Below are 16,871 nucleotides of genomic sequence, written 5' to 3' on the forward strand. Positions count from 1 at the left end.
TTCTCCTTCCTCTCTCCGGTAGGGCAACGTCTGCAGCTGCTAGCCGTGACAGCTACTGGCAGCGATGCATCGCCCTCCTCGTCACCTCCCATTCCTGCCCGGTCATCAAGTGGTTAGTCTGGTGGACGAGCATCACGTTCGTGCTCCCAAGATAACCCTGGAATCGCCTCCAAATTTGCCCTCCTTTCTGGCGCCATCTCTCGCGAGAGCGACTTGCATTGTTGCTACTTGCTAGCGTCCATGGATTATTGTTTGTCTCAAGAGGATTTCATTAAGAGATTTAAAACCTGCATTCACTCTATAGTAATAGATTCATGCAAACATGAAAATGAGATGTGGTAAATAACCATGCTCATGCCAGCTTAAAGCAGTTCAATTTGGTTAAGTTGACAGCGAGAAAAATGAGGTGACTTCGTCGATCTCAATATCATGCCCTTGCTTACCTGTGGTGCCCATATTCTGCGTACCATGTTTCGTTAAAAAAAAACCTTGCTCAAGGATTCAACATAAGTTGGCTCAACCATATACCAGTGCCCCAGAACAGGGGCGAAGCTACACTACAATCAGTGGGTGCTAATGCACCCCCCCCCCCTAATGTGCAAAAAACAGTGATTATAGTTAATTTCTCACCATGTATGCACCCTCCTTAGCTCAACACTATGTACTCACAAGGCAAATGCACCCCCTCCAATTTGCTTAGCTTTGCCACTGCCCCAGAACAAAGGGCTCTAGGTTGAACATTTTTTCTTTTTTGGTTTCGATTACAAGGCCACACGCACGTGCACATAGACAACTATGTCTGTGCACCACATTCACACTCCCGCGAGCGTGCACTAATCACACACGCCTACAAATAAAGCCATTGAAAATATTGGGCACTATAATTTGAACCCTGGTGGATGAAGTTGTATTATGAAAAAAAAAATCTTATATTTCTTCTTAGATCTTTGCAAAGGTAAATTTGTGAGAACTCATTGTGTCTTACAATGAACAACTGGTGCAGAAAACAAATCATTTTGGCCTTCTAGCTTCTAGGCTGGAGCACAGCAATGGAGCTAGTACAAACGCATCAGGAAAGAGTTGAGTTGCGTCCTGTCAATATTTTTTTTACCAAGAATACATATTTTTTTCCAATTGAACTTTTCAAAACGGTATAATTAGAATCTTCTTAAAAAATAGTTTCACAATAACCTTTTTTAACGAATGCTTCACAATATCACACCTTTATCATTTTTTGGCACACTTTGTACGAGTAATTAGTTGTCCAAGCAGTGAATTGGTGATAGTTGAAAATGACACTCTGATGATGGAAGGAAAGGGTTACGTGGCATGTTCACTGTACCACAATCCGAGAACAGCGATGGGCGGTGGTTATAAGCTGCTTTAACATTGGAGAGTCCGTGTATACCCACGGACCAACTTCATCCGTGCAAGTCCAGTCGGCCTTGAGGTTTGATCACATAACTACGTACACTCTCTGAAAGCGTCAGAAATGAACTGGTTGTTGAAGCAATGACTACAATGTTTCCGTCCCTCTTTCGGCTCATATGACCATACATGGGACTTTCGTATGTGATCTTGTCACAATAATTCAGTAACAAAGGAGCAATATCTCATATGGTGGAATACACGTATAAAAAAAAAAGCTCTCATGCAGGATGGCAAAGTGAGCCATCAAACAAGCTACTGGTTACCGGATGAGCATGCAGCGTCCCGCTCAGGATCTAAGATACGTTACATACACGCATATGCCGGAAGCAATGATCTCGAGAACAACAGCAACAAAAAACAGTATAGCTTTCCGAATTCAGATTGATCGGGCATACATAGCCGTCAAGACTTGCAGGTGGTGGTGACCTCCGGCGACGGACTCGGAGGAGAGGCGGCGCCGGCACGTCCGGCAGGAGCAGTGCGAGACGAACCACCGTACCTGTCGATGCACGCGACGTGGAACCGGCGGTGCCCGCACACGGGGAGCACCCGATCCTCTCCCCGTCGGCGAAGTCCGACAGGCAGATGGCGCACCCCGCCGCCCCGCACGCCTGCTGCTGCTACTGCGCCGGCGCCGTCGACGGCGACGGCGAGGCGACGTAGGTGGCCACGGGCAGCGCGACGACGTCCTCGCGCTTGAGCCCGGCGCTGGCGCGGCGGCGCGCGGCCCAGCCGACGGGGTCGGACACCGCCCGGCGGGCGCACCGCGCCACGCACTGGAGCATCGAGTTGAGCCCCAGCGCGCATAGCATCGCCGCCAGGATCACCACCACGTCGTAGTCCAGCGGCGACGACAGCGACGGTGACGGCGACGGCGCCTCGGGCGCGGGCGCGGCCGTGATGTTGCTGCAGCTGGACATGTGGGACGTCCCCGGCGGCATGGGCGTGGATAGGACGAACGAAATCGAGGCCAAGGGTGATGAGTGATCAGAACGGCAGCGAGCAGCTCTGGAAAAAGAGAAGCGGACAAGGGAAGTGGCGAGGCCACAGCATTGGAGGACGGGACGGCAAGGACACAAGGCCCTTTCAAGCAAGTGATGAAGCCCTCGAAGCGCACTGCCAGTTTGGAACCGCGGCCGGAAGAAGCGATTCTCAGATAAGTTGTATAAATATTGAAATAGTGCTTATTTGAGAAGCGGGTCTGAACTAGCTTTTACGTTTTAGTATAAATAGAGGTGGTGGGAAGAAGCGCGGCAAAAAAAATTGCAAAAAAGCATGCCGTTTGGCTTCTAAAAAATTGCAAAAAAGCATGCCGTGTGGCTTCTAGTTTCAGCTTATATTAGCTATAAGCTAGATTTAAGCTGTTACAAACAGAGATGAAAGCATCAGTGCTAGCTTCTCTCCTGATGATGACCTTTCAGTACAGGAACAAACTTGTAGTCAGTACTCAGTACTAGACTGACTAGTGACTGAAGTCCTTATTCCTTAATACGTACAAGATAAGAAATTCAGCAAGGAGCCAAGGACTGAATTTGTACATGCTGTACATACAATTTAGGCCATGTAATTCGTAACTGAAAATGCATGAGGACTACCGGTCGTGGTTCAGAAGCAGCGAAGAGAAGAGAATCCAAGCAGCAGAGCAGCTTGCAGGACAGGAATCTGTTCTTTCATGTTATCGGAAAGGGGGAAACTGGAGATAACACCGGTGTTCATGCGCACGCTCGATCAAACAGACGATCGGCACAGCCGTGATAATAGTTCCTTCAAGTTGAGCACGGATCATATGCAGAACTGGAACATCTGGAGATAACGGTGCCTGGCTACAGGAAGAGGATGAAAAGCAGGAAAGCAACAAGGACCAAAGTGCTAGGGACTGAAAAAGTTAGTCAAAGTAACTATAAGCTGCGGTTAATCGACACCCTCAAAGTGTAGTAAAAGAGGACCAATAGCAGAATGTGGTGTGCACGGATCAAATATGAATATACCCTTAAAATTCGAATATGGATAGTGTCAACTGTGTTGAACAAGTATCGACTTTGAGTATCCGGATTTAGATCCGAAGTTGGATGTACATGGGTCCGAACCCCAGTTGAATTCGGACTTGATACGAACGGATAATATTCGTACCATATGGACATGCTCTCTCTTTGGAAGATGCTATATGTGGTTGGCGGCTTCACCGGCTCACTGCTGCGGCCTGCCTCCTCCCTCTTTCTTAGAGATCTAAGTCCAGCAACCATGAATACCACTCAAAGAAAAACCCACCAAATAGCTTCAGTGTGGCGCCATCTACTGAAATTCCAAAAAATTGAGGCCGTTTGATTATAGCAAGCGTGCCTTTTATGTGCAAGCATAAAGGCATATTTTACTCTGGCGTATCTTAGGGTGAGTATGCTAGATTCGCTAGGTCATATTTCATAGGTAGAAATGGCCACGGCAGAAAGTAGAACGTGTTCTCTCCGTCTGAATGAAACTCTGCTTCTGTCTGAGTGCATGTGCTCTTCGTTCGTTCTTTCTTTCTTTCTTTCTTTTTAAGCATGGAAGTTGCAGGAATGTTTGGCTTAATCAGTGCTCACTGCTCAGCTACTCCACCTCTCCCCGGTCTCCATCCTCCATGGCTCCATCCAACAACAAGTAACAAGGTTGCTTCATTGTTTCCATATACCCTTCCTCAAATTCCCTGGACACCACGGAGCATTTCTGAACCTGATGCGTAAGCATGCAGCGGGCCGGCCTGGAGTTTTGCTGCTGCACCCCCCTGCAGCTGCAAACACTGCAGAAGTACACGCGTTTCTTTTTCTCAGGTCATGTGCATGAACCAGAATTTCAGATGGCTCGCAACGTGCAAAATGTCACGGTATCAGACTATCGGTAAACAATACGCAACGAACTAAATGTGGTAGGGCCGAGGATGCACGATACGGCAGGAATCGGTTCGTATCCTGTACCTGCCGGGATTCCATTTCAGATTACCTTCCTTCATCCGAAATTCAGAAACCATCAGGAATGTTTGTCAGTTCAATGCTTACTGTTACTGCAGAGGTTCATGTGCAACATAATCAATCCTGCTGTGCGCTTCTTCTGAAATACTCAAAGCCCTAACTCTAGTCTAGTGCGTGTGTTCTTGATCTTGTTGCTGTTCCACTACTTTAATCCTACTAAAGCCTGGATCAACCGTGTCTCATATCACAGAGTTCAGACTCTCTTCAGAGTCCAAGGCAGAAGCAGTGTACAAAGCTCTCAGCATGACAACTCTGACCTTGACCTCGCTCCGGTCACTGCCACGTCACGCCTGCAAGGTGCATGCACCTCCATCCCCTGGGGCCCCACCGGGCACCACGACATTTAACCCGGCGAAAACAACATGTGATCGGCGTGGCCGGCCGGCCGGCCCGCCACGACACGACCTTTGCTTCCAGAACCGGGCAACCAAGCCCAACGCGATCGGGAACAAGATATGCTCGTCGCCACCGAATCGACATCGCAGAAAACCACGCACGAGAAGGGTAATCTCGGATGAGAAGTGATTAAATCTCTCCATGAGAGTGACCAGGGTACAGACGGCTACTTCACACATCATCATCAAAATTAACAGAAGATATTTACATCCTCTGCAGCCGGTAAACGGAGCTGCATGAACTAATTAAACAAGCATGATCTGACACATGCCACGACAAACTTAATCGACTCTGACTGAACTTTTTCCTTTGTTGTTGTTAATCCTTCAGCTTCAGCTTTCCGGCCATGATCTGATCTCTCCCCCTTCCATTCCAATATTCCATGCATGTCGCATGGAGGCACGTACCTTGATCAGATCCTTATTATTCAGGCGAAGAAGCCAGTAGCGCCGGCGGCGTTAGCGGCGGACGCCGGCGGCATGTGGTGGTGGTGGGCGGCGGCCGCCTGCTGGATGCTCTGCAGGAGCATCCGGTCCTCCGCCGACGCGAGCCCGTGGGAGGCGAACAGGTCGCCGCCGCCGCCGTGCAGCAGGCTGCTGTTGTAGCCGCCGAACGCCCCGCCGGTGTACTGCTGCTGCCTGCGGAGCAGCTGGTCCTGGAGCGGCACCGCCGGGGGAGGAGCGCCGTGGCTCCGGTGGAGGTTGTGGTGGTGGTGGTCGAAGGACATGACGCCGGAGGACGGCGGGAAGCCGTAGTCGCCGGCGAAGTTGATGACGGGGCCACCGAACGCGCCGGCGGGGGGCGCCGGGATGCCCGTGAACTGCTGCACCATGGCGCGGAAGTTGGCCGTGTCCGTGTTCAGCAGCGTCACCGGTGCGCGCCGCGACGCGCGGGATCGCCGCCGCGCAGGCTTCCCGACGCGGGGCCCGTCGATCCCCAGCTGCTGGTGGTGGGCCGCAGCCGCAGCCTTGGTCGGGCTCCCGCCGGACCCGCCCGACGTCGGCGGGCTCGCCGCCGCGGTGGCGGCCGCGAACATGTCGCCGGGCGAGCTCGCCGCGACGGTGTCGTCGGCGGTGGGCAGAGTGGGGTCGTGGTGGTAGAGCTCGGCCCATTGCGCGAAGCTCGAGCCGGTGTCACTCATCGCCATGGCCGCCGGCTGGTCGGAGCGCGAGCTACTCCCTGTGTCGTGTCGGAAGAGGAGTTGGGCACGGCCGCGGGCAGGGCCATTTATAGTGACCCGGAGAGGTCAACCGGACGTCGCCGTTCGTCGGATCACCGTGCGCTTCGGTTCGACGTCCGGGATCCGCCGACGCGTCGCGGTCATGGAGCTTGATGGCGGCCTTGCCTCGTGGTAGCTTTCCCACCTTCCGAGAAGCGTCGCTGATCCGCCCGCCTGCCTGCTGCGGCCCACCCACCAGCGGCACGTGGCAGAGATGGGTGGGGTCCACGCCGCCGTGCCGCGGCCTCCCGGTGCCGCCGCGTCGCCGTCGCTGGCAGCCGGCTGCCGTCCCCGGCTTCGTCGGCTTCGAGGCAGCGGTCACGTCGCTGCCGCACGGCGATGCGTCTTGATTGCGGATGGGGATTTCGGCTGGCACATACCATGAGGCCGTCCACTTCACTGGAGAGCGTGCGTTCGTGCGATGTGGAGGCGGCGCGCGGCCGGTCGACCGAGCACTTGCTCGCCCAGGTCGCCCGCTGCAGGGAAGCTTCGGCGGAAGCTGCGGAGAAGACGGAGTCGTCATGGATGGATGGATGGGGGGTGGCGGCGATTCGATGGACGATGGGTGTGAGCGTGAGTGGATGGAAGAATCCACGACGACGATGAATTCAGCACATGCTATTTTTGGGCCGGGAAGGCCGATCGACGTGGATCCACCACGAAGATCGTGTTTGGATTGCCCCTGTCGGTAGACGAGTTTTCCGGGGTGTAGGTGCTCCCTCTGATCGATGCATGCTTCGACTCGTGGCGTTGAATGTTCTAATCTGAGGACCGGTGGTTGGGGTGGGACCGTGGGACTTCGATTCGTGGGATAGATGACGTGCATTGGACATGTGCGCAATGATGCTTTTTTTAAGGTTGGAAGCACCGGGAAATTAAATGCGAAACCCCTGCACTTTTTCATGATGGCTTGATAAGGATCTTAGAACTTAGAAGTATCACATGCTGAATTAGTGAATTTACTGTAGTTCCATTTCTGCATATGTATATAAGTAATACTATATGGTACCTGGGTATTCCGTACCCGAGCCCACCCACCGGACCAGGCTCACATCTCGCCTCCCGCCAGTTTTTATCTCACCCTGCCTCCTGCCGGTTTTTTTCCGATTTTTTTCTCCCGATCATGGATGGTCCGTTCAGTTCCCGTTCAGTTCTCGCAGCCACTCGCCATCCACCCCCCCCCCCCCCCCCCGTCTCCAGCTTCCGCCGCCGCCGCCGCCTGCTCGTGCTCGCCGCCACTCGCCATCCGCCCCCTGTCTCCAGCTTCCGCAGCCGCCGCCACCTGCCGGTGCTTGCTCGCTGCCTACCCGAGCTGCTCGCCTAGGATGGACGCGGAGCATGTCAGGCATTAACGTGGCGAGAAGGCGCAGGGACCAGACCACCGCGGCGCGGAGGAGGAGCGGCGGGAGCGGCGCCTCGGCCTCCCCTTTCCTCGCGCCTAGCCGTCGGCGGTGACGGACTCCACTCGCCGTCCAACCCCCATCTCCGGATGCCGCACCTCCTGCCGGTGCTAGGTCACCTCCAGCGCAACCCAAGCTGCTCACCTTCTCCATCCCCCCCCCCCCCCCCCCCCCCCCCCCCTAATTCGACCCGCCCAGCCACCGGCGAAGAGGGCCTCCACCGCATTCAGTTGTCAGTAGCTCGCCCGCGAGCCGTCTTCAATCCGACATTCGTTTGACTGCCTTCTGCAGCCGATTCCACCAGTCCTCCTCATCGGTGAGCACACTGGCGCGCCCCTTGTTCTTCTCTTTAATTCGTTGCTCTTGTGCGCCCCTTCTATCATGGAGCGTTGGCGAGTTCCTGCCGGCCAAGCCATGTCCGCGCCGGGCATTAGATTTAACAATCTACGTTAACCATTTGAGTTCACGCATAATTTATAGGTAACTCTGTGCCACGGTGCGGCCTTCCTCCCCCGTGGCAGGCAGCTTTCCCATCATCTCTTCGAGTTGTGTTTTTCTTCATTTTCATCCTTACGGATGGAGTCTTCAGGTATGTCGGTTTGTGCTAAATCTTCAGAAAATGAGTAAAGAAAGAGTCTTTATTTCTAGTTCTCTCTAATTATTTCCTTCCCTGTGTAGAATCGGTGCCCTTACAGTCAGAAGATGTTCAGCGAGATTCACCACGGGTCTGCTCAACTAGAAGGTCATATGTGCAGCATTTTTTGTCTGTGTTCTTTATCTTGTTACTGCTAACTACGTCATCTTTACCACATTCTCAAGCCTGCCATAACGTTTACAACCTTTTATTCTTTTTAGTTTGCAAATAAACCGTGTAAACAATTATAACATATTTGAATCGTAGCCACTCCTTGTATTCCTTTTCAATGTCACGGTATATGTTCAATTTGATTTGTCTCCCAGGCCGGATACTTGTCAGCGGTTGGTGAATATGATGCCTATCAACCTGAAGATAGCTATCTTCGAGAGCACACAGGAAAGGTATGCGCGTGTTTATAATTTCACCGCCTCTTCTATGGTCCACTGTCTTTTCATTGATTACTAGACTATACTTATAATTTAATTTTTCTCATTTCAGGTTTGAGGTTCCTCTCCGACCTAAGTTGCGATCTGGATGGTGGCCCTGGGTCGTCTTTCTGACAGCAACCCAGGGTGAAAAGTAGGGACAGGACAGCGGCGAGTGGTAATGCAGGACAGTGATTTTCAGCTTGCTTGGCGGCGGCCGTGGCAGCACGGCCATGAAACCCAATTCCTCTGCAGAAAATTCTTGGATGGAATCTGGTGGCTCTGCTGCACCAGGATCAGCACCAGCTTGTCCAAGGGAGCACATCCGCCATGCCTGTGATGTGTACCATTCCCAAGTGCGCATCTCCAAGAGTGCTAAATAAACATTTTTAATAACTAGTTTTAGGGACAAGCTACTCCAACAGTCATCCAATCTTATTCCCAACTTTTTCGCGTACCCAATACCGACTCCATTCAAAGCCAAATATACCCCTCTTCTCCGTGCTCCCAATTCTAAGGAAAAAAAACAACAGAGAAAAAATAAATCCCGCGAGTTACCTTTCATGGAGGGAAAAACAAGTGTTGGGCCCACAAATGCATGGTGTGGCAGCAATTGCATCTTTTTTGAACTAATTTTTTCGGAACCGTTGGTTGGAGGGATAGATATTTTTTCCTCCCAATAATTTTTTGTAAGGTTCTAAAATGAAATTTTTGAAACTTTAATTTTTAAGTACTCTTGAAGATGCTCGAGAACATACTGCTGCATCTACACCACTGGTGAGATTACCTATCATACAACATGGACTAGAGGTGAATGAAAAAGACACGTACACCCTTAGTTAGTTCAGTTTGCATATAGAAAATGGAGAAAAAATATTTCCATTTAATCATGTTTGCACGAGATCTACGCCGCAGATTATGCATGCATAAGATTTAATGTTTGCATATAGAACATCATTCTTCTTAGGATAAATTTTGAATGCCAAAATATCATTATTTTTGGGACGGAGGGAGTACTGGGGAGCTCAAGCTGTATCTTCCTAGAGACATAACCTTTTTTCTTTAGTTTCATGTTACATGAGCAAAACATCCTATGCGACACCTAATGAGACTATGATATAGTAATGATGCACTAGTATTGCCCTTATGAAGACCGTCTTTTAACTGTGTAAAGGTTGTCACACATACTGGCATATGAACCCTCGTTCCATCCACAATGGCACGCACAACGTGCAGATTATCCTAAACAAATGACCTGTTTTACGAACATTTTTCGGTCCAGACGCCTAGTAAGCTTAAAGCTAGCCAGGAGCTGAGCTAGCATAGCTAGCTAGGGTCTTGTATGTATCATGCATGGATGTTCCACTTCCACCTACAACGCTAGTACGCTACATGCATTTGCTTGAAGAAGCACGCTTCTTGCTTGAGCAGCTACAAGTCAAGCTGACATCGACTTGATTGGCCGATGGAAGACATGGGGGACGGCGATGACCAGCTGATCGAGTAAACAAACTGAGATTACCTCCGCGTGATTTGCTTTAGAATTTTCTTAGTATGGAATAATCAACGACGACACTGGCTTAGCTAAACAACTGTATGCGAAGATCATCGTATCCACGCAGTGACGCACATCACATTATTCATGAGAAGCTGTGGAAGAACACAGGTCCAAGAGTGTAACCTGCCTGCACGATGCAATATGCAGGGGTCATCGTACGGTTGCTAGCTCAATTAGTTCAAATTAAATTATAGATCATTTTAGATTTTCTAAATTCATAGTATTTATTAATTATATATGTAGACATAATCATATATCTATCTAGGTGCATAGTTAAAATCATGCATATAGAAAAACAAAACAACCTATAAATTGGACGGATCAATCATCAGTGCGTCCGGGACGACGCTCGGAGATACTAAGGGGGTTCTTTAGTCCAATATAAAGTTCCTGTCACATCAAATATTTAGATACTAATTAGGAGTATTAAACATAGACTAATTACAAAACCAATTGCACAGATGGAGGCTAATTCGCAAGACGAATCTATTAAGTCTAATTAGTTCATGATTTGACAATGTGATGCTAAAGTAAACATGTGCTAATTATGAATTAATTAGGCTTAATAGATTCATCTCGTGAATTAGCCTCCATTTGTATTATTAGTTTCATAATTAACATATATTTAGTCTTTCTAATTAGCTTTCGAAAATTCGATGTGATATGGATTAGACTTTAGCTCAAGAATCAAACACCCATCATGAGTCGTCGGTCAAGCCATTGACTGTACCATCCATGCATCTTCGTCTTCTCTCACGTGCTCTGTTGCTACCGTCCCCAGGTTTGGCATGGAAATAGTGATGGTGCTGCACATTTTATGCTGTGGATAACCCCCCCCCCCCCCCCCCCCCCCCCCCCCCATAATAGAAAATTGCTCGCAATATCCAACTTGCTTGTGCGCCTATCAAGGTATGCACGTAGCTATTCAATTATGTCTTCCTTTTAACTTTGCGCATCAAGATTTAGGCGAGAGTTGTGTGGTTAGGAAGAGGTTCATCCTAGATTTGTCAAATTGCATGGAATGCAGTTCAGTTTCACCTCCATTCTGACAAGTTTGGGCCTTTACATATCTCTCTCTACTCTACCCATCTAAACAAGCCCTTAACAAGTTGAACAATTAAGGTGCCTTTGGTTGGACTTTCCAACCTGCTTTTGCTTTTGCAACAGTCAAAAGCCAACCAAAGAGCCTAAAAGCTCTCTGTGCTTTTGCTCAAAAGCTACTTTTGCTCTATTACAAAATCAAAAACACCTTCCCCCTGCTTTCAAGTGCTTTTGGGGTAAAAAATTACCCACATGCCACTGATTATGAAGGTAACGATTCATTTTTTGCCCCGATCTATTTCTCCCGACGCGTCCGTCCGCTCCTCCCCGCATACCCTTCCGTCTCTTTGCGCGCCGCCATTGGCGGCCTGTCGCCCGTCGCCGCACCCCGCCGCCCGTCGCCGCCGGACGCCATCCGCCGGCCAGCCATCCGCCACCCCCGGTCGCCGGTCCGCTTCCCGCCGACCCGACGCCCCCGGCCGCCCGCCACACCCCGCCCCCGGACGGCCGCCGCCGCCACCCCCTCGCCCCAGGTCGCTGGCCAGCCGTCCTCCATCCACCGGCCAGCCATCAGCCGCCCTCGGTCCCCGGTCCGCCTCCCACCCTCGGTCACCGGTCCGCCTCCCGCCAACCCCGATCGCCGGCCCGACGCCCCAGGCCACCCACCACACCCCGCCCCTCGGACGGCCGCCGCACCCCGCCGCCCGTCACCCCCGGTTGCTAGCCACCGGCCAGCTGTCCGCTGCTCCCGCTCATCTATCCATCTGGTAAGCCGCACTCCCTGCTCGACCGAATCCTGGGCTTCCATTACTAGTGGAAAAAAAATGCACTGGTGGTAGGAGGGCAAATAAAAATCAAGGCCACCTGGATAAGAGCATTCGCATTGGTCATAGCAGTTCTCTATGCAATAACAGCAGGGAGAAGAATCATGCTACCTTGCAGAAAAAATGTCATATTGCAGAAAGAATTCATACAGAATGTTTCATACTAAAATTTCATACTGTTACCTGTGGCTAGGGATTGGGATTGGGTCATACAGAATTTCATACAGAATTCATACAGAATATCTAGGAATTGAGTCATGCAGAATGTTTCATACTAGAGTTTCAATTCCTACAAAACTACTTCAGTTCATACTTCATGTGCATTTTGTACTGTTACCTGTGGCCACTCTTCATTACTGTTCACTGCATTCTCACTACATGCAGCTACAGCTTTACAGATTCTTATGATTTATTTTTGGTTGGTTGAAGAATGGGTGACAAGGCAGATTGGGGTGATGCTTTTTTAAGGCATTTGATTGATGCCTGCAAAGAAGAGATTGAAGCCGGGAATAGGCCGTTAGGAATGTTGTTTTCACAACAAACACAAGGAGATGAGAGTGACGATGTGGAGAATGAGGATACCATGAATATCATTCGTACTAGAATAGCTGATGCTTTGATTAGTGCGAGAGGAGGACAATAATGTTGAGGGATGGCATCATTGTATAAAAGTTTTGATGGATATTGTTCTATTTATGTCAACCAATCACTTTAATGGATGAAGAACATATAAAATTTATTTTTTTCCTTTCTAAAATAGTTATTTACATGCGAATCAGTGAACACATTATTTTATTACGAGCAATTTGCATATAAACACACCCACAGACCTTTAGAGGTATTACAGTTATTTCTTACACAACCTACAGTTTCATAGCTCCTCTAACCAAACGGTCTTCTGCTTTTTCCCCAGCTGCTTTCTCGCAGCTGTTTTTCCACAGCCCACAACTCACAGCAGTTTTTCCAAAAACCATCAACCAAACGCAACCTAAATCTAAACGCTCCTTCTTCTTGTCCTAGCTAGACGCATGCGCGCGCGATTAATTTGAAACGGTATGTACTTCGCTGCTAAGCTAATTGATTTTGACTGACACGGATTACACAGCGACAAAACGATGTCTCCCTGCCTCTCCATCTGAAAACGACTGACACGTTTGGAGACGTCAATTACTCTGTCCAATACTACCACTACTACCTAGCTCAATGGCAGATAGATCACTGGTTCGTTCACGGCGGTAAGACGAATTGAAGCAGGAAGGCAAGGATAAAAAGCTAGCTCACCGTTGAATTGAACAATAATGGCGTGGACGGACAGGGGGGACCCGCCGAGAACTTGACCTTTGGGGCTTTGATTGGTGGCGAGGGAGCAGGGAATTGGTCAATCATCTATCCACTCCCAGGCTTGTCGCCGAAGGCAACAAGATCGAGCTCACGAGATGGCCGCGTAGATTAGAGTAGAGTAGAGGGTTAAATCAGCCGTTCCAACGCCATTGTTGACGTTGACCATTGTTCCACTGCTACTGCTGTGCTACTCCATTAGGAGCGACTGTTAAACCAAGACTTATCGATCGATCGTAGTCCAGTAGAGCACCGAACTGATGATCATCTCGTCCCCGCGGACCGTGGGTTCAGATAGGAAAGAGCCGAGCAATTTCTGGCTTCTTCCGTGTTGGAATAATTCAGAGACTAGACTTCGCCCGTGCAGTGCAGGTAATAGCGCAGGGATCGCCGGCGCACGGGCGCACGGCTCCGACGACCGTGCCAAACTAACACGGCTGGTCCCGCCTGTCTGCCTGGCTCTCGGGGCGCCGGGCCGCCGGCCGCTACGGGCTACGGCTCGAGGCGACGACCATGATCGGTGGAGGAGCGTACTGCGCGGGGCCGCGGGCGCGCAGCCGGGGGTGACGTGCCGACGCTTCCGTTCGGCTGCTATTTCGCTGTCGATTTTAGCGCGGATAGAGCGGGTCCGGGCGGGCAGCAACAGCAAGACGTGTCGGTGTCGGCCTCGGCGTGCGTGACTGACCAGACCGGCGGCCACGGAAGCGCAGGACCAGCGGCAGGCAGGTGCCGCCGTGATGGCCTGATGGGGATAGGAGCCGACGAGCGGGCCTACACACACGAAGGCTGGCCTGGCCGGCTGGCCCGGAAGTCCGCGGCAGTAGGATATCGGAGACCACGGCGAGCGGTCGCAAGGACGGCGGCGGCGGGGCCGCCTCGCGTCGTGTGCTTGCTAGTCGCGGCTAGCGGAGCTCCGGCGTGGTTTCAACCGGCGATGTGGCCCACGGATCCGCCGGGGGCCCGGCTGGATCTGGTTGAGCGGCAGCAGCTCGGACACCACAACCTCCCCGTGTCAACCAGACCTACGTCGCCATGGCCGGCTCCTCCGCGCGTCCTGCAGCTTCAACACTCGGGAACTCCGTTGAGTTGCCGTCTCGCAGGTCCCGGAGGTAAACATGGCCGGGTGTGCTGCGGCAGCTGTAGCTGGTGCCCCTCCTCTCCCCATCCTGTGCGGGGTGGGGCTGCTGGATGCTATGGCTAAATCCAGCCTATCCGGGCTCGGATCTGGCCATTGACAGGGTAGGGGGCTGCCCCAGCTGGTGCGTCCCAGAATCGGTGGCCGGAGACGTAGCTGCCGGTTGTAGGCCTACAATCCTATTTCCGGCCACCACGGAGCTCACTCTGAAGTGCAGGCGCCCGCGAGCCGTGGATCGGTCGCCGCCTGGGGCTGCCTCCATATGGCCTCCTTGGTGGGTGGCATGCCTACCTCTCGAAGTCGGAGCTGGCGATGGGTGGCGCTGCTGCCGGACGTCGTCCACTGTGGTAGGCTTGTGTGCTCGGGGCTGGTTCTATCTGGAGCCATCAGCGGGCAATGCTGCTGGCGGACGGAGGCCTAGCGGCGGCGGTCGTCCACCGCGCTGCCGTTGTGCCTTGCTGCTCGTGCGAGCTGCTGAGAGCTCAAGCATCGCAAGGTAATGTGCCATGGATACCGACTATGTGCAGCGAAAGCGTTTGTTCGGTGAAGGGCAGTGGCGAAAGCCTTGACGGCGGCACCCGTGGGTGTTGTTTCTTCCTTGGAAGCGTCGATGTGCCCCCGCATTATCGCTATCGGTCATCCGGATGAAAATCTAGCCCAGTTCTTGGGCCGGCGATGACAGTGACGTCGTGTCCCTGACGAGGGCATCGTCGTGGAGAATCCTCAGCTGTGTTGTGATCCATGGTCAGGCAATATTTTCGCCCTTGAGCATGCTCGCGGTGTTGTAATGTGTGGTTATGCCACACAAATTATGCTTGTGCTGGGTATGATGTTTTCCTATTCGTGGTTATGCCACAAATTTGCCCTTGTGCTGGGGCTTGTTGTTAATTTGAGGCCTAGTTTAGCTAGGCAGTCTATCGTGATTTTAGCCTGGTTTTCCCAAATTAACTGAGGAGCGTGGTTTCTGCCTCGTTTCCTTAAAAACGAGGTGTTGATATGTGCTCTTCCCTGTGACCATTCAAAAAAAATGCCAGAGAAGCCCACTCATGAAGAAGCAGCAACACCGAGCGCACCGCAGTTGGTGTTTGGACCATGCATAGCAGCTCATGGCTGGCAACCCAGCCAAATAGCCCCGTATACTCTATGATGTTACTCTCACGACAAGCCAGCCCAGCAACTGCATTCACATGTCTCTTTTGCGAAGGCTGTCGTCATCCTTTTAATTCATGAAATTGTGAAAGGAGAAAGGTCTCCTTAAATTTCTGAAATTGTGAAAGAAGATCCTCTATAAACACATAAAGGGAAAAAAGGAGAAAATCAATTTGCTAGAGAGGCTCCTGAGTACGTCAGTGTTCTTTTTCCCGGTTGCCAAATATCTCTGAGTCATGTTTTTCTGCTCATCTGGATGGATTAACAGTATGGAGCATAGTTCATGTTACCGTGCACCATGCTAAAATGGAAATCTTGCAGAAATAGCTGTTGTATTGTGCTGCATCACAGATAGGGCCGGTTTGTTTCCACCCTCCTAAAACCTTACCTCCTAAAAAATGACTAAAAACTGCCTAAAGTGCCAAACACTTCTCCTAAAAAGTGACTAAAATCTTTTAGGAGGTCCAAATCTTTTAGACCCCCACCCCCCTCTTAAAACCGACTAAAATCGGTTCTGGACCCTCCCTACCCCCGCACCCACCCGCACCGCACGCTAGATCCCGCACCCACCCGCCTACCCTCCCTCTCTCCCGCCCGACTCCTGCCACCCGCCGCCACCGCCCATCTCCCGCCGCCACCGCTGCCGCCCATCTCCCGCCGCCCATCTCCCGCCGCTGGGCTGCGGGGCCCCGGGCGCCAGGCGACCGATGCGGGACTTCTTCGCCACCTGGCTGGCCACCCTCTGCTCGCCGCTCCTCCCGCTGCTCCGCCTCGCGCTCTCCTCCTCGACCGGCTCCTGGGACGACCCGCTCTCCTCCGCCGCCGCGGCCGTCGAGGCCCACTTCCAGGCGCACTAGTCCGCGCTCGACGCCGCCGCGCGCCAGGACCCCGCGCGGGTCGTCGCCTTGGGGGACTGGCGCTCCCCGCTCGAGCTCCCCTTCCTGTGGCTCGGCGACGTCCACCCATCCCTCCTCACCTCGCTCCTCCACACACTCTCGCCCTCGCCGCGCCTCCTCGCCGCCGCCGACCGTCGGATCCGCGCCGCCGTCCCCGCCGTCTCCGACCTCCTCCGCCGGGCCCAGAAGGCCTTCGTGTTTTGGCGCCAGGGGTATGGTGGGAGGTAGTGGGAGGGCACAGGGTCATTTTACCACTTCATTCAATGCCTTTAGTCACTTTTAGGAGGTGGAACCAAACATACTTTAGGAGGGTGCCTAAAAACTGCCTAAAAGATTTTAGGACCTAAAACTTTAGGAGGGTGGAAACAAACAAGCGTGGAAAAAACTGAATCTGCTAGATTGCCATAGGTCAGAATG

General features: G+C 51.9%; 1 protein-coding gene and 2 pseudogenes across 1 annotated transcript; 1 reads left to right on the top strand and 2 right to left on the bottom strand.

Moving 5' to 3' along the window:
• Nucleotides 1-1,368: 1,368 nt before the first annotated feature.
• LOC117854025 (probable E3 ubiquitin-protein ligase ATL44) lies at nt 1,369-4,792 on the bottom strand (annotated as a pseudogene).
• A 144-nt stretch (nt 4,793-4,936) lies between these two features.
• On the bottom strand, nt 4,937-6,043 carry LOC117854024 (uncharacterized). The gene has a single exon (XM_034736304.2). The coding sequence runs from the start codon at nt 5,977-5,979 to the stop codon at nt 5,260-5,262; it is 720 nt and encodes a 239-aa protein (XP_034592195.1). The 5' UTR covers nt 5,980-6,043; the 3' UTR covers nt 4,937-5,259.
• An 8,165-nt stretch (nt 6,044-14,208) lies between these two features.
• LOC117853707 (protein INAPERTURATE POLLEN 1 homolog) lies at nt 14,209-16,682 on the top strand (annotated as a pseudogene).
• The last annotated feature ends 189 nt before the right edge of the window (nt 16,683-16,871 follow it).

This window comes from Setaria viridis, chromosome 4 (genome assembly GCF_005286985.2).
Source record: "Setaria viridis chromosome 4, Setaria_viridis_v4.0, whole genome shotgun sequence".
Classification (NCBI taxonomy): domain Eukaryota; kingdom Viridiplantae; phylum Streptophyta; class Magnoliopsida; order Poales; family Poaceae; genus Setaria; species Setaria viridis.